The 21,451-nt window shown below is 42.5% G+C and overlaps 4 protein-coding genes and 1 non-coding gene across 5 annotated transcripts; 2 read left to right on the forward strand and 3 right to left on the reverse strand.

The window, feature by feature from the left end:
* Positions 1 to 39: 39 nt before the first annotated feature.
* LOC115749501 (protein-L-isoaspartate O-methyltransferase 1-like) lies at positions 40 to 3,678 on the reverse strand. The gene is made up of 4 exons (XM_030686324.2): positions 3,498 to 3,678; positions 2,317 to 2,587; positions 1,548 to 1,712; positions 40 to 526 (listed from the first exon to the last, which is right to left on the reverse strand). The coding sequence occupies exons 1-4, from the start codon at positions 3,501 to 3,503 to the stop codon at positions 276 to 278; spliced, it is 693 nt and encodes a 230-aa protein (XP_030542184.1). The 5' UTR covers positions 3,504 to 3,678; the 3' UTR covers positions 40 to 275.
* Positions 3,679 to 7,257: 3,579 nt separating this feature from the next.
* LOC115749474 (leucine-rich repeat receptor-like serine/threonine/tyrosine-protein kinase SOBIR1) lies at positions 7,258 to 9,441 on the forward strand. The gene has a single exon (XM_030686294.2). The coding sequence runs from the start codon at positions 7,504 to 7,506 to the stop codon at positions 9,403 to 9,405; it is 1,902 nt and encodes a 633-aa protein (XP_030542154.1). The 5' UTR covers positions 7,258 to 7,503; the 3' UTR covers positions 9,406 to 9,441.
* A 1,274-nt stretch (positions 9,442 to 10,715) lies between these two features.
* TRNAT-UGU lies at positions 10,716 to 10,787 on the reverse strand. Its single transcript has one exon. It is a non-coding gene; the product is annotated as a tRNA-Thr (tRNA).
* A 77-nt stretch (positions 10,788 to 10,864) lies between these two features.
* On the forward strand, positions 10,865 to 12,517 carry LOC115749479 (protein MHF2 homolog). Its single transcript, XM_030686302.2, has 6 exons — positions 10,865 to 10,975; positions 11,093 to 11,141; positions 11,250 to 11,290; positions 11,766 to 11,811; positions 11,932 to 11,985; positions 12,063 to 12,517. The coding sequence occupies exons 1-6, from the start codon at positions 10,949 to 10,951 to the stop codon at positions 12,164 to 12,166; spliced, it is 321 nt and encodes a 106-aa protein (XP_030542162.1). The 5' UTR covers positions 10,865 to 10,948; the 3' UTR covers positions 12,167 to 12,517.
* Positions 12,518 to 15,451: 2,934 nt separating this feature from the next.
* Positions 15,452 to 16,603, reverse strand: LOC115749478 (protein JINGUBANG-like). Its single transcript, XM_030686301.1, has one exon. The coding sequence runs from the start codon at positions 16,567 to 16,569 to the stop codon at positions 15,499 to 15,501; it is 1,071 nt and encodes a 356-aa protein (XP_030542161.1). The 5' UTR covers positions 16,570 to 16,603; the 3' UTR covers positions 15,452 to 15,498.
* Between the last annotated feature and the right edge of the window lie 4,848 nt (positions 16,604 to 21,451).

The raw sequence follows: 21,451 nt of genomic DNA on the forward strand, positions 1-21,451 counted from the left end.
ATTGAGCGATGAAATGCCTTTAATATGTGCGAGAACCAATCAAGCACAAAATGCATTTACTAGGTATATCATTATTCCGCAGCAGTCATCCTTGATGCATGAGAAATCTACAACAACAGGATGCAATACTAACATGAGTAACAAACGTCCATACAACCTCCCACGGACAAGTAGGGTACAACATAAACATGGCCAGCATCCTGTACAAGAAGTTCATCACAACAGCCTCTCCTGGTACTGCCTGATGATGCCAGGGCTGTAGATCTATTGAAATCTCAAGAGCCTCGTAGCTGCGCATCTCGACTCGTGAGGGGAACATAGCGTACAGAAGTCTCGGTCCGAATGCTCAGGCTTCCATCCAAGTTCTTGTCCACCACTTTTAAATCCTGAAATACATTTCCGACAGGAATCACCATCCTCCCTCCTGGCTTCAACTGGTCAATAAGTGGCTGTGGTATTTCTCTTGCAGCTGCCCCGACATGAATGGCATCGTAAGGAGCAAACTCTGGCCAACCTTGTCTGCCATCTATGAGGTAGAAATGTCGGATCATGAGCAATGAATAGATGAAAGATATTCAGGCACAATTTATCAAGTTCTTGTCCACCAATGGACTGCTTACTGATTGGCAAATTATGGATCTTACCGAAGCAATACAGACCGTTAAACACGAAAAAGGCTATGACAGATTTTATTGAAGACCAAGGTAAGTTTGGCAATGCTTTAGCTTAAAGAGTTTGCATTTAAGCAAAGGACATTGAATCGAAGGATTTTCATGAAAAGGAAATAGTGTTTGGTAAACTTAGGCAGAAAAGGAAGCAAAAGAAATTTTTAGAGTTTCCGATCTTCTATGAGCAAAGTTTTAAAGTTTCCGATCTTTTATGAGCCTGGTTGTCGTTGGATTTCAAGGTATGTCCGCAGTCACTTTTCCCCTTAAACTTTTCACCAAACCAGTGCGGATGAATAGATTCACACACTTTTGCAACAAGTAGCTGCGAGCCTATGCAAAAAATTCTCTTCTTCAGTAGGAGTCAAAATCCAAACAAATCTATGCTTGAACCATCAAGTTATATTCACTTTATGCTAGTCCAATAATCTAATAGACAAATTGTTTTCCAAGAAACAGTTCCACCATCCTATATTTGGCATATCTCTTAACACTATCGTAGATCGAGCCTCACATGTGAAACACACAACATGGATGTAGCACATCAAACAACCAGAATGATGAACACCAAGAAGGAAAAGAGGCAAAAGGAAAATAGCAGGAAGTGTTAGGATTCATACTCCTGAAATGCACTTTAGTACTATGTTGAATTTTTTTCTCAAGAACCTTAAATTATCAGAAATGGATCCTAGAGTCATTATTGTAATATAACCTCAAATTTCCATTTTCTTCCGCTCAGTGAAACAATCCTATCCATGCTTAGAGCATCAAGACATGCACAACCTTAATCACCAAGGAAAATAAGAGTTATATTCTAACTTTCCATTATCATGATCATGAACATGAAAGATGGTATTGCCTTACTGGATAGTGGATACATACCACCAACACTGATGGATAGGGAGCCTTGCTTCAACAACCATGCTGCATCACTTTTTTCAATGTTCCGGATTGAAGAAGTAACCAGTTCAGGAATGTGTTCCACACCAACAGCTCGACCTTCTGGTCCAACCATCAGTGCAAAGCATGCTGTCAAATAGCCCGTTCCTATACACAAAATGAGAACCAGAGTTTATAAACTCCCATTTAACAAGAAATATAAAAATACTGGAGCAGGATTCCTTCAGATTGATTTGGAAAAATCACGACAATATCAATTTGGACAGTTCTGCGAATACAACAGAAAAGTAAATAAAGATTGATCCGATGGTTGCCAATTTCAATCAAATGAGTTTGCTCAGCATAAACAATGCATTCTGAACCTCACACTGGAGACATTAAAATAAAAACACCTAGATGAAGAATTCAAGATGGGGACGGGGCAAAAATATCAAGCTTAAATTGTTTGGACTACTAATGGAGGATGACATTAAAAGGGTGTATCGAACAGATAGCTGCCATTTGTGTTCTCATGGAGTACTTATTATCAAATCCCAGCAAGTCACAAGCGGAGGAATTGTCAGCTGAATCATTAAGGTGAGCAGAAAAAAAAAATGATTATTTTCCTCTCCCTATCTGGATTCCGATCTAAAGATAGATTTATGTGTTAACAGGAAGAGGACCACAGATGAAAGAGGACACTGCAAATTGTGGAGGATGTATGTGCAAATCAATGTAGACATGATCCCTAGACAAAGGATTAACATGAAACCTGAGCCAATATCTAGAGCATGCATGCCGGGCTGCAAATTCTTCTCCAACAACTGAAGGCACATCGCATGCATATGAGGTGCAGAAATGGTGACATTGTAACCAATTGCCATGGGGCTGTCAACATAAGCTGGAGTCCTGTCTGGGACGAATAAAGCCCTATCAACTTTCTCCATTGTTTCAGCAACTTTCTTTGAATTAAAAATTCCATAGCGCTGCAACTGCTCCACCATTGCTTTGTTCCTATCTATGTCATTTCCAGTCGAAAACCGCTGCAAAACAAATTTAGTCCTTCCCTTATAATGGTCCAATACAAGTAAAAGAAATTGAGAGCACGAAGCCGATGTTAATTCAAACGATTAAAGAGAAAGGAAGTTAGAAATCAACGTGTGTCTACGATACAATACAGACCATCAGTTATCCTGGACAAGCTCCAATATGCTAGAATTACATCGGAGATCCTTATCCTGCACAGTCCTACAGTGAAGTGTGATGACTAAAGAAGCCAAAGAAAGCTATAGTGAAAGGGACGGAACGCTTTTTACTGTATCGCTATACTCATGTGCAAAGCTACAACCTTTCAACATAAATGGGCATGATCTCAGCACTGGCTTGATTGCTAAGGTAAACTAATCAAGGCTACATTATGAAATCCGCCCAACAAAATTCAGCACATCAAAGACTTCATCCAGATTTCATCCACGAAATTCTACCAGAAATTAATCTGGATGTATCCAAATTCAAAGCCATCTGATAGTTTTCCTCCATCTATGCCAGAAAGATCATTGTCTGCTGCAATATCAGGTACTCTGTGCATCCTCATTTTGAGAAAAGGCTCAAAATTTTCTCTTTCCCTCTGATGACCGACAGAGAAGAAATTTCTTTAATTGTATCCCTCGTCATCTAGTCGAAACTAACAACCCCACTAAGCTGCTGATGCCGCTTGACCGGTATGAAATCATCAGGAACGACCCTTTATTTCAGAAGCGAAGCTAAATTTGTCCACCTCACTGCATGTGAAGAACTCGACCAAATTCATCTCAACCCACTCTTCCTTTTTCCACTATGAGATTATTAGTGCGCGAACTAGAGGGAGTTAGCAACATCGAGCGCAACGGGTCAAGCGATCAAATTTGCAGTTGGACGTGATCGCGAATGAGATTAGTCGGGGAAAGAGAATACCTCCATGCGCGAGGAAGACCGGTTACCCGTTGGAACGATGAGGGATCGAACGACGAGAGAGAGAGAGAGAGAGAGAGAGAGAGAGTGATCCGACACTCTCCTGATGACCGGCGCAAGTAAAGCTCAGAGAGTAGTTCCGGACACAGACACAGGCACAGGGTAGCGGCAAATGCACGCCTGGCCCAGAACATTACCCTTCATATCATATGTTTCATTTCCACCGCACGAGATCTAGCAATTTCAAATTACTAAACAATAAGACCAAACCATATACCAGCACTCGATTAATTTGGGCAATACAACGTAAATTTTAAAAGATTAGGGATTTGTGAAATACTTGCAATAATCATCTTCAACTTAAATTTGGGATGTGAGAGCTCTGTGGATTACTCGACATTCATCAAAAGATTCGATAAAACGGTCTTAATTTTAATCTAAAAAGAGGCGGTGGGCTTTCATGTAATTTCGGGGTAAAAATCCAAGGCCGGAGAGTGTAATACAACGGAAAGTATGTAAGCGAAAAATACCAAATAACGTACAAAGACGATAATGGATTTATGGATTCATTTTCCTTTGCTATCAAATTGCGAACATTGGTTTATTTTTCCTTTTTTTATACTTTTATCAGTCTTGCTCTAACTTTCCTCTGTCTGTCTCTCAAACTTTTACTCTGCCTTATTTGCAGGACACGGCCCAGTGGGTGAAGATTGGTCCGTTTCAATTGCTTATTACTTGCACGGAGTTTAATTAGAAGTTGGGCTTGGGCTTGGGCTTGGATTCAGACCTTGCACCTCTCGCTCATGGGTTTCAAGGCCCATGCCCCATCAAGGTGCCATGTGATCCACGGGCCTCTATATGTACAGCTCATTTACTCAATGTACGAACAAAAATGAGCTAATACGAGAAGTAAAAAGTTGGAAATTTTCAACAACAAAAAAAAAAAAAAAATGAGGAAAAGAAAAGAAACAAAAACTAGCTGCTCGCGAGACCACAAATCTAGGGGTGAGCCGTTCCGGGTTTCTTATAAGTTCCACTTAGAACTTAGAACCTACCCTCCGGAACAGGTTCTTCATTTTTTGGAACCTGGAACCTACCCCGTCACGGGTTTTAGGGTCGGTTCCAGGGTACCCGAGAACCTATCAATTTCTTTTATTTTATTTTTTTTCATTTTTAGTTAAGCAAAATAAAAGTGAACTCTACAACATCTAAGAAAAAGTAGAGGTAAGTGGTTTTAGGTTCCGTACTGATTATATTTAGAACCTAAAACCAATCCATTGGAACATGTTTATCATTTTATGAACCCGAAACCTAACAATTTGTTTGGCTCCAAATTATATATTCATCATCGGATGCCATAGAATATTGTAGGATTGTACAAAAAAATATACCAAGAAAAATATAAAAAATTATTTTAGGATCTAGGGTCCAGGTTCCAGGTTCCGGGTTCTAGATAGTAGAACCCGGAACCTACCCGTTGAAATAGGTTCATCAATTTTTGGAACCCGAAACCTACCCTACATACCTTATAACTTGAAACCAGGCCGGATCCTACTGATTTTTGTTACGGGTTCTCGGTTCTACCCCGAAACCATGCTCACCCCTACTAAAATCTACATGCAAGTAAAATGTGATTCAGATGGATACAGGCCGACAGACTCCACCCTTGCCTAAATTCAAACAAAAACTCAGAACACGATCGAAAAATTCTATTTATCTACGGCACTTAAACTTGCATACTTATTCCTTTGAGTTGCTATGCCTGCCTATGTTTTGACGAACGGATCGGCTCGAGTCGATTTCTAACTTTCATCCACATTCCACGTATCGCCATTTTTGGAGATAGTACCAATCGTTACTTAATAATGACAACAACCATAACATTTGCGTATATATAACCTTCACATAATAAGCCCTCTAGAATCGCGCGTTTGGTCGGAAGATGGAAGTAAAAAGGACAGTCCTTTTATTAATTACTAAACCAAGAAAATAACACTCTTAGTTGTCATTGTTTTCGAATTCGGTCCGATGGACTATTTTCAAGTTGTTATTGCTCATGTGTAATGGGAAAAAAAAAAGAAGAAAAAAGAAAACCCACAAATGAAAACAAATAAAAAAAAATAAAAACCGACAAATCAAGTCGGAAGGAGAGCCGACGACTCTCGGGTCAGTCTCGAACCGGTCGTTGTTCGCATAATCAAGCTCAATCCAACGGCCCAAGATGGCCCTAAGACTTTCATTCTTTTTGTTGACTTGACCGGCCGGTAGACGTCAAGCTCCGTTGACCCCCAAGTCTTCGCCGATGTTACAAAAAGTAGATGTTAATCCTGGTCATCAGATCCAACGGATCCACCCTTTCGGTCTACAGATAGGATGGACGGCCCTTCTCCCACGTTCGACTGGACGCAAAGACCCCGTCAATAAAGCGGATGGACGGCCCCCTCTCACGCGTCCGACTGGACCCAAGGAAACCCTCTCACACGTCCGACTGGACCCAAGGAAACAGACAGAGACAGAGACAGAGACAGAGACAGAGACAGAGACGTTTGTGGGTGTGTTCTAGTCTTTGTTATCGCCCCTTATTCTACGTTGATGTCGCCTTCAATGTGGAACCTGCGCTGTTTCCCTGGAGTTTCTCGAATGAGACCATGCTCCGCACACAAAAGCTGTGTAAAAGTAAAAACGAGGAACTTGACTCCGCAGGCTTTGTGATCCTTCTGTGCGTTCTGCATGGTTCAATTGCCAAACCCGGAACGCGCGCGCTTCGCCTTAGGACTCACCGCTTCGTATGTGCTCGAACATGGCTGTCTTAAACACGTATCTCCCTCTAGGATGCAAGCCAAATACGTATCACGAGTTTGCAGATCCCATGTCTGCCGAACAGATTCGCCAAGCAACGAATACGAAGGACAGAGTACTCTGTTTTTGGTTGTTCCCCCCTTGAGGATCGTGAGGCTGGTGCTCTGTCAATCTCTGTGGCATGGCAGTTCACATGTCTTCCTGGGTCGATCAAGCAATACTTTCTAAACCTGTGGAGGGAAAAACAAAGAAGACAAAAGGATCGTGTAACGACTGATATTACCATATTCATATATATAATTCTATGTACACAACGCAACAGAACCAGTCATGCGCAACATCCACTCGGCATTTGTTTCTTTCCCTCCGCCCAATGGTACTATCATCATCATCCAGTCGATTGAAGAGAAGCTTCAAGATCATTTCCTTATAGCAATTTGCAATTGAAAAAGTAAATCCAGCTCCAATCACTATGCTTGTTCGAAGAACCTCCTGTGGTTTTCATTCCCTTTCTTCAGCCGGAAAAGTAAAAGCATGAATACAAACAAAAATCGGCTAAAGTACACTAGAAGTATCAACACTCGTGTATGACGCTCATTTTAGTGCCAAAACTTTTAAAACGATCACTTAAGTGCTAATTCTTTTAAAAAAACGATTACTTAAGTGTCAACTTCTTTTAAAAACGATCACTTCGGTGCCAACTCTAATTTTAAGGCGACGTGACTTGTCAGAAATCCGACACGTGCTATTGTCGGAAATCCGACACGTGCTATTTTTTTATTAATATTTGAGCTGACGTGTGTCGGTGGAGTTGATTGAAGTGATCATTTTTTTTAAAAATTGATATTTAAATGATCGTTTAAAAAAAATTGGCACTTAAGTGATCGGTTTGAAAGTTTTACTACTAAAGTAAACGTCGTATATAAGTTTTGACACTTGTAATGTATTTAAGCTAACAAAAATCTATAAACTGATCCTGACCTGATGGATTGAAAAGCAAGTCAATGCACATGGCCCCATTAAGCGCAATATTTTCCACACAGGTTCTGCTTAAAAAGCCAACCACGCACTGATCATCCAACATGGTAAGTACCAAAGAGGAAATAGCCAAAAAAAAAATCTCGGATTCCTCATAGTGAAATATAGCCTCAGTTCAAGTCCATCAGAGCTCTTAATCTAACACAACCCCCTCGCCGGAATCCGCCACCATATGGCGCCTGCTGCCGGCGGCAAAACCCGCCTTCTCCTTCTGTCCATGCTTTCTCTCCTCGTCCTAGCCCATGCAAGATTGGTTCTTGACCGTTCGGATCTCGATGCCCTCAAAACCATCCGAAAGGACATGGGCATCGACATTCAGCTCCATCTAGCCTCCACCAAACCATGCAACCTACCTGGCGTAATCTGCGAAAGAAGGCTCACAAGCAACAACACTTATGTCCTGAGAATCACAAGGCTCATCTTCAAGTCGCAACAGCTTAAGGGGTCGCTCTCCCCGGCAATCGGACAGCTTTCCGAACTCAAAGAGCTCTCCCTGTCCAACAACAAGCTTGTTGACCAACTACCTTCCCAGATTGTTAACTGTACCAAACTGGAAATTCTGAACCTCAGAAACAACAGGTTTTCAGGAAACATTCCATCTGAATTGTCATCTCTCGTTCGCCTCCGAGTGCTTGACGTTGGATCAAATAAATTCACTGGGGATTTGAGTTTCCTGAAGTATTTCCCCAACCTGGAAAAACTCTCTCTCTCAGATAATCTCTTTACAGGGAAAATTCCAGCTTCCATACGCTCATTCCGGAATCTCCGCTCCTTTGATGTTTCGGGGAACTTGTTTCTTGAAGGTCCAGTGCCATCGCTGAACAGAGTTGAACCATCCAATGACAATCTACCAAGACGTTACATTTTTGTAGAGAGTCCCGGCATGAGATCCAACGGTTCGGCGGCTGCACCAGCATCACGGCAAGCTTCAAATACTGCTCCAGCTCCTTCTCCGTCAGAAATGAAGCCGCACAAAGGTCACAACGGCCAAAGGAAGCTAAGTGGGTGGCTACTGGGTTTCCTAGCTGGAGCAACTGCTGGAATGGTATCGGGGTTCGTTTTCTCGCTGCTCTTTAGGCTGGCCTTGGCAGCAATCCGAGGGGGACGCAGAGACTCCGGCCCGGCAATCTTTAGCCCGTTGATCAAGAAAGCCGAGGATTTGGCTTTCTTGGAAAGCGAAGAGGGGCTGTCGTCGCTGGAAATCATTGGCAGAGGTGGCTGCGGGGAAGTTTACAAGGCCGAGTTACCTGGAAGTAATGGAAAGATGATTGCTATAAAGAAGATACTGCAACCTCCCAGGGATGCAACAGAGCTAACAGAAGAAGACACCAGGGACTTAGACAGGAAAATGCGCCAAATTCGGTCTGAGATACAAACTGTTGGCCAGATACGGCATCGAAATTTACTTCCCTTGCTGGCCCACCTAACTCGTTCAGACTGCCACTTACTAGTGTATGAGTACATGAAGAATGGAAGTTTACAGGATTTACTACAGAAGGTTTCACAAGGTCTGACAGAGTTGGATTGGCTCACGAGGTACCGAATTGCGGTGGGAGTGGCAGCCGGGCTCGAATATCTCCACATGAACCACACTCCGAGGATCATCCACCGAGACCTCAAGCCTGCCAACGTCCTTCTAGATGATGACATGGAGGCCCGAATATCTGACTTCGGGCTTGCAAAAGCTATGCCCGATAATGATACTCATGTTACGAGCTCCAATGTCGTAGGGACTTTGGGATATATCGCACCAGAATACCATCTGACTTCCAAGTTCACGGAGAAGAGCGATATATACAGCTTTGGCGTTCTGCTTGCCGCCCTGGTCATCGGAAAGCTACCGTCAGACGAGTTTTTCCAACACACCCAAGAAATAAGTCTGGTCAAGTGGTTGAGAAATGTGATGGCTTCGGACAAGCCTCAACAAGCAATTGACCAAAAGTTGATTGGCAATGGGTTCGAGGAGCAAATGCTGCTGGTTTTAAAGGTCGCCAACTTCTGTACACGGGATGACCCAAAGAACAGGCCCAACAGTAAGGACGTGCGATGCATGTTATCTCAGATTAAGCACTAAGCCTCTGTGTAGATGGTGTGCTCCCAAATATATCACAGATAGTCCTATGAAGCTTAAGATGTGTCTACTATTATTTCTATGTTAATGCAATTTCCCTATCTTCTTATCCATTTGCTAACTCGTACAATTCTGAAACAAGAAAAGAGAGGCAAAAAGCTTCGGCTACCTTGCAAAGCAGCACTAGCAATTCAATACGTCTTTAAAGTCTTAAGATAATTGAGATAGATTGTCAACCTAGACATCACGCCACTCTTGTTTTCCGGGCTTAGCACAAGACGTGTCAGAATAATTTACGTACCTAAAAGGATCACACTCCCTGCTCACCGAGCTTAGTGCTCACCCAACAATGAGATAATCCAAGCATTTTATCATATGGGCCCCTTCTATCATCTCTAATTTGGACATGGAATGATGTGTACACAGCACTAGTTATGATTTGAACAGAGGCAGGTCTGCTAATCCAAAGAATGACTAGCATACTTGACATTCCGCCGTCAAATTTGCTTGTCATTGTTTTCATATTAGCAGTTCAAGATTCCATGTTGACATTGCATAGGTAATAACAATTCGATTCGATCACTAGATTCAAAATTTCAAATGCGCTCTGATAGAACATGGTATTCCAAAAGCAGACCAAGAACTTCATTCAGACTCACAATTATGGACAACAGCACAGAAAAATCATGATGCTCCAAAGACTGCCGAATCGAACTCTCACAGAATTGAAATTTTAAACTACGACTTGGCCTTTCGCCGGAGGCGCTTCCTGAGCTTCTTATACTTGTGCTTGTTCATCTTCCTCTTCCTCTTCTTCTTCACACTATCCGCCCACATGCTCCTAGAGTCGTCGCCCTCCACGGGCTCCGCACCATCGAGAACAGCCGGAGAGATGGGATTGGGGTTTGCCAAAAACCCGAATGGGAAAACCGGGTAAACCTGCAAAATCTGCGAGCTTTTCACATTTTCGTCGACGCCCTTACCCAGAAAGCGTGACGAATCGCGGGAGCGCTCCGGTCTCGATGAGCCGAGGACGGTCTGGTGAGGAGTGAGAGTGGGCGTGGGATGTAACCGCGGATTCAATCTGGATTGTCTGAGCAGTTTGAGAGAAGAGGGCGTGGCTTTGGCGAGCTTTTGAATTAGACTGGACATGCCTCAGCCTCTGAGTAATTCAGAACAGAAGAAAAATGAAAAGTCGAAAGTTTTTTATCAGCTCACGGAAGAAGGGGCTCCTCGAAGAAGAAGAAGAAAAGTCATTTTGGGACGTAGCGACGTCGTTTTTTTCTGTCAAAAAATGAGCAAAAAATTGAAAATGCCCCCATGCAGGATCGAACTACAGACCTTCAGTTTACAAGACTGACGCTCTACCACTGAGCTATAGGGGCTTGTCGAGCAAGATTTTCATATATTTAATATATAAAATAATTTTAAACTTAAAGCGTGAGGTATAATAAGTCCTTCCCATTTTCACCCAGTTCTACGAAAGCGGGAAATTTGGGAATCCCTGGTTCTTGGGCATTGCGTCAATCAGTCTGCTTGCTTGCAAATGGAGGAAGACCCCACCTTCGATCCTGTAAATGTCGTCTTCCTTTATTCATTATTCGCCAACCCAATTCATTTTTTCCTTTTCGTCTCCGCTGTGTTCAATTCCCGCTTGTTTTGGTAATTTGGGATCTTCTCTTTGATTCAGGATTTGATCCATTCGATTTTCAAGAGCGTGTGGACGAGGATGGCCCTTGGTTCGACCATCTTTCCCCCTTTATGTTTGTTAATCAATCTTCCGAGATCAGTTTTTTTTTTTCCTTTTTCCGGGTCATCAGCTTTTTAACGTCTGATGCCCATTGCAGAGCGTGAGAGAAATGAAGCCGCCGATGCGATGGACAACGAGGTACCGTCACAGATTCATGGTTCTTCTTCTTTTATTGTAATGTTATCGCCAGACAAAGCTTATGTTGAATGAAGGCGGTTGCGGTTTTTCGTTTTCGATTTTAATTTTTGTGGGCACTATTTGCTTTGGGTGATTGAAAGTGAGAGATGGGCAGTGAATAGGACACGAGTGCCATTGAATCACAAAGCTGATGGGACTTGACACGTTTTGAACCGATTCCTCCAGAATCAAATTTTGGTACCGCCTATAATGTGGAGGCGCATAACATGAACAACAGATGCTATCATAGTGCAAGAGGATAAAATTGACCCCTTTCTCTGAGTCGGAAATTGGCTGCAAGAGTTCGAAGGGGACCATGTGAAATTTTTTCTTCAGAAGCATGGAGAGGTTTTGCTGTAATTCCTTGCATTTGGTAACATGAACTGCGTTTTCTATATATTTGTTTATGGTCTCTAACAGTATTTGATTGCTGCAGGCTGGACCTGTGAATGCGACATCCAAGAAGAATAGACCAACTACTGGTACTCATTTTCATTGGGTAACCCAGTTTAAGGAAGACGAGCATGTAGAGTGTATTTGCCGAAATAGAACACATTCTCAAATAGTTTTTCCCTAAGACTTGGTGGTATTCTTTGATGCAGCTAATGCTAATGCACTGAAGCTGAGCTGTGAACTCCTGCGGCTCTTCATCACTGGTTCGTCTTGGTCAAAAGTTGTATTCTGTATTCTTGATGATATAGTAAGAAGCCTCATCTACTTCTTATTGATGCAGAGGCTGTGCAACGAGCTGCTGCTATCGCTGAGGCAGAGGGTATGACGAAGATTGAAGCAACTCACTTGGAGAGGATTCTTCCCCAGTTACTTCTCGACTTTTGAGGCGTTCCTTCCTGATAGCTCGGACACTGAAAAATCGGGTTTTGATGAGAACTTTAGCATTTTGTTATTAATCAGATGATAATTGTTTCATGCTAAAACAAGTACTTGATACGTAGAACCTAATTAGGATAATCGACAAATTTTTTTATTCAATATCCATGCTCTCATGTGAATTAGCGAGGATGTAAAGTCTCGGGGAATCTTATATCATATTTCAGTTCTACCTCAATTAAGGATTCCTAAATGATATCTTCCTTTGAAGATTATGTAGAAGCACATCATGCTTTACTCTGATATGAGGTCAAGACATGCTTTCTATGAGTTATTGACTTATGTACCTCTTTGAATCTATTTTCTCTCCCACCTTCTGGCTCTCTTTCATGTTATGCCAAAAGATCTTGTAGACCTCCATCTGAACTTGACCTTCGAAGATTGTATAGATAGCCTATGCTTAAAGTTGGCGGTGCTATGATACCATAATAAGCAGTTTCATAGTGATGAAGGCAACAGACATGATGCTGATATGCTTTATAAGTGTGAGGCAGTGATCACATTGTTATACACTTTATGAAGCATTTAGCTGGAGAAACGAAAGTGTCAAAATCAAAAATTGATTATTACGTGCAATGCCAAGTTGATTAGGAATAGATATGGTGGAGATGCTCCAAAAACAATAATTAGCTAATTGCTAGAATGTATTGCCACCTGCATTCTGACTAACGTTAGCCATGTCTCAAGTTGCTTCTGGTTGGAGATGTTCTGGTACCTCTAAAAGAGGTACAAGCTTCTAGGTGACTTTTCTAGTTGCTTGTAACAATATTGTAGGTGACTGAAAATAGAGATGTTTGATTAGTATGCAGAATTCTTAGTGCTTTCTGTACTAGCCAAATCAGAGTATGGATTTCCTTCTTGTTTTCTAGGTATCACTGAGTTTTATCTATTGAAGTTTGAGTGGAGCATTGCTGTAAGGCCACCTAACTCAAGAAAGATCCTGGGAATGACTAGCTTCTTGATGAAGTTTACCTGGTTTTATGGATTTTCAGAAGTTTGAACGACCGGGAAAATTGAAACTTCTCGAATGCGAATTCTGGAACACATCAGCTGATTAGACATGGTGCTCTTCGGAAGCTCTAGTTTGGTACCTAACACTAAGGCAATTGCATATGGTGCTCTTCCTCGAGTTAAGACACAGTTTTAAGTTATATGTCTCACACTTTGCTCTCCTGATGATGATTGATCTCGAGTCTTGACTATGATTGCATGAAGTAGGAACATGCGCTAGTGACGATTAGCTTGAGTTAGATACTCTATCTGCTTGTATAGATGTTCTTTGACATATTATTTGACTATTTGAGTAAGCTCCTCATCTTCCCTCTAAGTTATTCAGTACACCAGGTGCAATATTGACTAATGACTAACCTAGGCTTCATACCTTGGAGTACCTGAAATTACAGTATTTGTCCTTCATTTGGAGTCTTAGACAAGACATCTTCCATGCGTTATTACCCGGGGTGATGAGTTTAGCGAATTTCTCGATTATCGTTGCGGCTTTTTGTAAGAATGATGGGACGCGTTTGCCTCAGGTGTTGATTGGGATGTTTAAGGATCATGGAATGAGTTATTTGTCTATACAGGGGCAAAGATTGAAGGATAGGTGATAGATAGCAGAGGAATCATGACAGTAGAAGCCACAAAAACGATTAGTGGATTAATTATCTACTAATACACCATCATGGGGAATAAATATTTGGGGACAAGTAAATGGTCATCAAACTGCAGTAAAAACATTATCTACTAGTCGAATGCTGTCAATGTGAAAGATAAGGAAGCAATTCAACTCCTGCAGTTGATGTTTGCCTTGTTACATCTTTTTCACCTCGTGGGAACTTTCACGAGCATGCCGTCCTTCCCATGGGAACGTTTGTACAATAATTCCACTAACTATGGGGTACAGATTCTGCTACCTGTGTACCTTGTATCCTTGGCATTATGTCCGTCTATTACGGTATAAAAAACCTTCGAATCAAGAGCGGTCAAACATCGAAAAGCTTCGTCATATTGGGGTGTACTTCGGCTCTATTATCCTTTGAAGCGTGATCAACACAACCTATGATAACCGGCATCTTCCCGGACCGGTACCGCCGAGAGGTTCAAGAAATCTTTATTAAGGATGGCTAAAGAACTAGTGTTAGCCGTTCATAGTGCACAGCGAAAAGAGTTGAAAGGCTCGATGAGACAATTACCTATGTCAAGGCAAATTTACCGGTGAACCTATGGAGAACTATGCACGTGCTCCCACTTTCACGGAAATGTAAAAGGTTACTCTAAGAAGGCTGAGTGGACAGAACTTCACCAGCTGAGATTATCATTTGTTGATGCCATGCTCGTAAGGAAGCAAAGTTGGTCTTTGATACATTACTATAATGATCATGAATGGGTATCATAATGCAACACGACAGAACATTATTTTTAAAACGGGACAACCTAGACTTTCGTGCACAGCTTTCAGCGGCAAGAAAAGAATCAATTGCAGGATCGTGCACCTGAATAGTAGTCGTAAGAAAGTGATAAAAGATATGTTATTGGTTGATTGGTGTCGTCCCCGCATCGAAAGTTGCGATTTCGTGTACCTTCCTTGTATCGCCCTCCCTATCACATGATGGCTAAAGGAATGAAAACGAGTGGGGCAGGTTGATGTTCCATGGTTGGGGCATATCGATGTCATGAAGGAAAGCACATGTTTAATCACTTATGTGCATCTTATTCATTGTATGGTAAATTATTTAAAAATTAAATGCATGTATAGCTCGAGCCTATAATACTTGGCACCCCATGTTACCAAGAAGACGTGTATGTATTTTCGATTTTGTCAACATAATAATTTTTAAGTGACTGTGATAGAAACAGTATGTCATGGACCACAAATATTGGGAAGAGTGAGCCCTACAATAATTTTAAATTACTTATGATCTATTTTTTTGTGGCCCTGAACAAAATGGTTGTTGTCTCTGTGCTCCCCCCTTCCCCCCGACTGCAATCTTGGACAATTGTTTTGATGAACTGTTATTAATTTCACAGTGAATTAAAGACGGTTCTATAATCATTTCTCAGCTGATCTTGTTAAATTAGCAGCGAGGAAAATACACAGCCTGACGAATGCTATAGTATTGACTTGTTACATCTGTAGCTTGAATTCCATCTCTAGGATATATTACATCTAATGATAGAATTAAGTACACAATCGATGCTTGTTTGGGACTTAGAAATGTCGGAAGAAAATAAGAAGACGGTGCGGTGCGATAAACTAATCTGATCCTGAGGTGCTAATGTAATTAAGCAGAAATCTCCCATAGCTTAATCTCTCCATCAAGACTTCCGCTACAAACTGTGATTGCATCGTTCTCATTATTATCAGAAGCATCTGTTGAAGTTGAAACTCTCACCAACCACTTCACCGGCCTTTCGTGCTTTCCCATCGTTCCCACGCAACAATACCCACCATCCTCCTCGCCCCGCCGCCACACCCTCACCGTCTGATCGCTCGATCCGCTGAGCAACACGTTATTGCCAACGACGGTCAAGCACAGTACGGCCCCTCCATGACCCCACAGCGCCTCCAGGAATGCCATCCGATCACGGCCATCATCTCTCCGCCACACCCCAATCGAACAGTCGGAACCCCCTGAGAACAAGAACAATCCGCCGTCGCCAGTGTCGTTCAACGCAAGCGCATTCACGCTGGATTTGTGCCTCTCCAACACATGCATCAACCTGTGCCTCCTTTCTTTCTCCTTCTTCTCCCATACCCTAATTGCTCCATCAGCCGACGCCGTGTAAACCGTCCCATCGTCAGAAACCACCACAGCATTGACGGCGTCATCGTGTGCTTTGTTCACGGACTCCAAGCACTTGTTCTCGCACGCGTCCCACACTTTCAAGCTCTTGTCCCATGAGACTGAGTACATCAAACCCTCCTTGACGGCCAAAGAAGAGACAGTGTCGCCATGCTCGATCCAGAGCCGCTTCTTGTGGCGCCTCACTTGAACGTAGTTCTTGGGCAAGATAAAACGCGTCAGGCGGTCTTTGAGGGTGGGCAGCGAAGACAGGAGTCGGTGCCGTCTCGAAGGCCCCGCCATGACTTGCCAGACACGGATCTTGCGGTCTTGGTGGGCGGTAAAGACCTTGGAGCCGGAGAAGGCGATGGATTTGATGGAGCCGGAGGAGGAGTTGGCGGCTTTAAAGGAGTCGACATGGGCTCGGGTCGATAAGTCGAAGACGTGGACTTGGTTGAAGGCAGCAGCATAGAGGAGGTTGCGGTTGGCGGCGAGGCAGCTGAGGTGGGGTGTTAGGGTTTTGAAGGAGGTGATGCATTGGTGGTTCAGTGTCATTTGGTCGTGCTGCATTTTGGAGTGTGAGAGAGAGAGAGAGAGAGAGAGTTATGTTGCAAATGGTAGTTGGTGCTTGAGCTTGGTTTATGTAAGTGCGAGTTTTTTCTGAAATTTTCCGGCAACCGTGGCAGCCTCAACAGACTTTGGGAGACAAGACAAGGTCAATTTCCAAGATAATTGTCGAAAAATGCGAGAGACAGAAACGTACACTACATTGTCTAGAAAAATTAGCTCGACTTATACCTCTAATGGAATATTCCAATGTGTCTCACTTATTAATCATCCAATCACAATCTACCGTATCACTTGGTATTCAATTTTACGAACAATATCAGATGAGTCGCAATGGTAAAATTGAGCAGTAAATATTATCATAGCTACGGTGGCTACCCCCACACGGAGAGAGAGAGAGAGAGAGAGAGAGAGAGAGAGGAGCTATGGTGGGGAGGTGGAAACCAATGGCGATGGCTGGAGTGAATCATTCTGATGATGGATGGAGGTGGCGGAGCTGCAGGTGGCTAGAGACGGGCCTCACTGGGTTGCTTGCTTTGCTCATTGAGGAGAGGTAGAAGGGAAAAAGAAAAAGGGAATAAATACCCAAATACACTCAGTCCTCCAAAACCAAGAACAAAACACACACAACTATAAAACAATTTCTATAGGTTTGGAAATTCATTTTTTACAGAAATTTCTGCGTGTAAAAATTCTTTTGTCAATGCATCGTTGATTGCGCCATGGGCTAAAGTACATGGACCACATTAAACAAATTAAAAACTGGGGGATGACATTGCACATTAGACTAAAGTACATGGGCCATAGTAAACAAATTAAAAGTTCGGAAATTATATTGCATAATTGATCGAAGTATAAGGATCATTTGTGTCACTATCCAAAAAAAAAAAAGTATTGGTAAAAAAGTTACTGGTCACCTTATTTCTCGACAACCTATTGGTAGTTTGTTGGCACTTTTATAAAATTACCAGCTATTTTTAACAATTTGCAAATTAAGTGCTTTTCTTATCTTTAATCAACTCTTGCTTGTCTTTCTAATCAATGTCTCAAAGTAACAACTCTTATGCAAATAGACCAATTTTAGTCAACCCTTGTTTGTGTTTTCTTATCCGAATTTATGGGAAAGGAAGGATACAATTGTTTCTTCCGATGGTTTCCAATTTTCCTCCCGATTTCTCAACAGCCAATTGGTAACTTGTTGGCACTTTCATAAACTAAGCAACCATTTTTATAGATCTACAAATTAGTAACTTTTGTTATCTACAAATTGCTCATCACTGAATCTAGTGATCGGCCGCCGAAATTTTATGATGATAGATCTATTTTTTGAGGGTGAGAGGGTGCTTCTAGTTGCAGAATGTGCTTTGTTATTTGCTTTCTGTTATTTTCTTCTTCTTTTTTTGATAGCTTGAAAACATTTTATATACCTCTCCAATATTGTCTTGATTAATTAATGGAATCTTTCTTGTGACAAAAAAACAAAATCTTAACTCTTCTTTGTCTTTCTTATCTAAACTTGTGGGCACTCTTAACGTTGCAGTTGTTTCTTCTGATGGAAAAAACACAAAGTGCGTAACTTTCGCAATAGCACAATCCATCCGTCTGCCGGTACATCCCGAGAGCATAGAGACCGCATCGCCGATCAGAATCACCAAGCAATTCAACCCCGGATCGATCTCCTCCCAAGTGTTCTTCTGCGTGATCTCAAATGGCAATCCATCGAACATAGCCGGTCCGTTCGACATATCGATGTAGCACAGCAAAGCGGACTGGCTCAGGGTCCAGCGCCGGGTCCCTGCCGTGCTTGTCCTTCATGAATTTCTTCACCGTGTTGATTACTGCTCCGTAGGCAGTCGGCTCGAGGACCGTGTTCGTCGTTCCTGTGTCAATGATGAATCCCCTCGTCCCGTCCCGTCTTCGCTGGTCTGGAAAACCCACTTGGGTTTGTTCAATGGCACCCCTGCAATATTAGGAAGACATTTCATGTCGAGATATTTCGTGATTAATTTGGCTTGGTCTCAATATATGGTTTATCTCTATCACAAACTGATGAATTAGCTAACAAAAATACCACCACATTCGAACTGAAGGAAATCAAAACACAGTACCCGCGACGCTGATACCGTCCACCTGCACATTTTAATCTCCACTCTTCATGGACAAGAGCGGTGTTGTGCTCACTTTTGGAACCACTGCCGCGAGCCCGAACCTCAGCATACTGTGGCCGGTGCTGGTGCTGGTGTTGCGGTTGCTCGGTACGAGAATTTCCCATACCCAATCTGACCCACCACAGAAACAGGATCCCGGTCCATGCCTGCTATACCGGCCGGGCTCGGATTTGCTCAGCTGCCTAGACTTGTCTGCCCGCACCCGAAGAGCATATTTGTCAAATTTATGTTCCCGTAACGTTGGTCCTCGTTCAGAAACATCATCGTTTCTTCTGCCGCTATCTGTTTAGAAAACATTATTTGAGACTCTTGAGTGGGGTAAAGTGGACACTGAATTTAATTTTGGAACATGATTTGCAAGGAAATAATCAGAAATTACATGTGATCGGACAACAAAAAGGTACGTACCCCAATGGACGACGTGCCGTCGTGGTACTAAACCTTGTACGTGCATTTAATGTCTCCGGTCTCGCATCTATTGCCATGCATCGCTTCGCACTCATCCGTTCCGCAGAAGACTCGACCATAACTCGACGATTTCTTCCGGGTCGTACAAGGGCGTGGTCTGGTTGTAGCACTTCAGGCAAGGCAGGCATTGCAACCACATCAGAGAACTTCCAGTGACCAGCACCCAATAGGTCTCCAGCGGTGGCATCCCGATGCCGAATTTCAACTCATAGTCGGTGTATCGTCCGAAGGGATGGATGGGGAACTCGATTAGGACATGAGAGAATTCGTCGTCCCCGCCGTCCTTTGTTTCTTCTCTTTCTGTCTTTTCTTTCTTTACTTTCCCCTTGTGACCGGTGAGAGTCGTCGAAGCTCGCCGTCCACTGGGCAAAGGCCATCTCACCCTCGGCTGGCGAGGCCATGGCCGCCTTCTCCTGTGGCCGGCGAGGCCCTGACGAGGCTGGCCCACGAAGACCAGCATCTTTGCAATGTCTCCTCGTTTGGGCCTAGCCGTTGGGCCGTCCATGAGACAAAGCAAGCTGAAGAGGTTGCGCGATTCATCGTTTCGAATGATTTTCCTCGTGCATGCTGAAGAAGCATCTGGGTTGCCTAGTCTCTATATAGCACGTGGAATGCTCCAAGAACATGAATATATTCGTTCACGACCCGGGTTCCTCGTTTGCATTCTTATTTTCCATACAACACATATCAAGCTCAAAGCGACATTTTATGTTGTCGCCGTGCACCGATCGAAAATTAGGGATGCTTAATAAGGTTGTGGAAACGAGAATTAAGATTGATGTTATGCACTAAGATATCTTCGTCATCAACATGTGGGGCAGTTTAAGGAATACGCACATTACTCCCTGGCCAATGAGAGGTCCTATGTTGATTTTCTTCGTGACATGATCCTAAAGGTCTTCTTTTATTTTTTTTTGGAAAAATCGTAAATTTACTATACAGTGGCCAATTTAATCTCAAATATTTGAATTATGCTAATTTAGTTCTAACCTTTTTGACAATTTACTTATTTAGTCCTAAACATCTCAATTGTGTTAATTCAGTCCTAAACATTTTGAAGTTTTATCAATTTAGTCCTAAACCTATTATTTGGATAATAGTGTGAAAAGACTACATTGATAAATTATTAAAATATCTAGGATTAAATTGGCAAATCGTCAAAATGTTTAGAACTAAGTTAACACAATTAGAGGTGAGCATGGGTCCGGTGGGTAGGTTCCGGAACCTTGAAACCGACCCTGTTATAATTAATTCTAAATTTTTTAAACTTGGAACCTATCATGTTTTTCCTAAAACCTGTTTTGAAACATACTATATTTTTTCAGTTCACCGGTTCTAGGGTCTACCCGAGAACCTATTTTTCTTTTTTTTTTACTTTATTTTTTTCAACAAAATAATATAAGTAGCAATGAAACGATTCAAAGTAAAAGGCGAATAATAAAATTTACTATCCACCAAAAGCAACAATCTCTAATATGAGCAATAGAAATTACAATCCACCAAAAACAGAGAATGCGAGAAAAGAGAAACTAGGTTTTTTTTTTTTAACAGTTGTTAAAAACTGGTTTCAAAATCGGTCCGATTCCTAGGTACTCGGAAGCGAGAACCGGCCCGGTTCCAACCGGTTCCCAAAATTTAGAACCGGTTCCCGAACCGGTTTGAATGGGAATCATTTTTTGGACATGTTTTTCGAGTGGTCCGATATGGTTCTGGGTAAACTCGATCCGATTTCACACTCCTAAACACAATCGAAAGGTTTATGACTAAATTAACATAATTAAAAGATTTAAGACTGAATTGGCCGCTGTATAATATATTAATGACTTTTTGGACAATTATCCTTTTTTTTTTTTTCTGGCCAGGTCTTCACCAAAGGCACGGCGTTTGTCACATGTGACGACCCGCGTCCATCCACACGGTTCGGGCCCAAGGCATTCGAGAACATACATCACATGTAGGTGATTGTCTAGGTGCTTGGTCACAAAGAGTTTCCTCATCTAGGGTTCATTGGAGGGGGGAAAAGAGGAGCCGCTGAAATTCAAAATCAACCCCCATCAATCACCACTTGGTCACTCATTCCGAAATGTGGGAGGAACAGAAATTTTTTTGTTTTCCCCAGGAATTGTGGGGGCGAGGGCGAGCCCCACGAAAAGGAGGATAGTGGGATGGACTCATTAGGACAAGGGCACGAGGGGAGGCAGGAACTATCGAGGCGCCTGTCTCGGACATCTCCAACACACGCCCCTCAA

Source organism: Rhodamnia argentea, chromosome 7 (assembly GCF_020921035.1).
Source record: "Rhodamnia argentea isolate NSW1041297 chromosome 7, ASM2092103v1, whole genome shotgun sequence".
In the NCBI taxonomy this organism is placed as follows: Eukaryota; Viridiplantae; Streptophyta; class Magnoliopsida; order Myrtales; family Myrtaceae; genus Rhodamnia; species Rhodamnia argentea.

Excerpts from the sequence above, each read along its gene's own strand:
- LOC115749501 (XM_030686324.2), bottom strand. Across the intron at positions 1,713-2,316 it reads TGCTCTAGATATTGGCTCAG|GAACGGGCTATTTGACAGCA; the intron begins GTTTCATGTTAA and ends TTTTGTGTATAG. Across the intron at positions 527-1,547 it reads CCTATCCATCAGTGTTGGTG|ATGGCAGACAAGGTTGGCCA; the intron begins GTATGTATCCAC and ends TCTACCTCATAG.
- LOC115749474 (XM_030686294.2), top strand. The coding sequence starts at position 7,504 with ATGGCGCCTGCTGCCGGCGGCAAAACCCGCCTTCTCCTTCTGTCCATG.
- LOC115749479 (XM_030686302.2), top strand. The coding sequence starts at position 10,949 with ATGGAGGAAGACCCCACCTTCGATCCT. Across the intron at positions 10,976-11,092 it reads AAGACCCCACCTTCGATCCT|GATTTGATCCATTCGATTTT; the intron begins GTAAATGTCGTC and ends TCTTTGATTCAG. Across the intron at positions 11,812-11,931 it reads GAAGAATAGACCAACTACTG|CTAATGCTAATGCACTGAAG; the intron begins GTACTCATTTTC and ends TCTTTGATGCAG.
- LOC115749478 (XM_030686301.1), bottom strand. The coding sequence starts at position 16,569 with ATGCAGCACGACCAAATGACACTGAACCACCAATGCATCACCTCCTTC.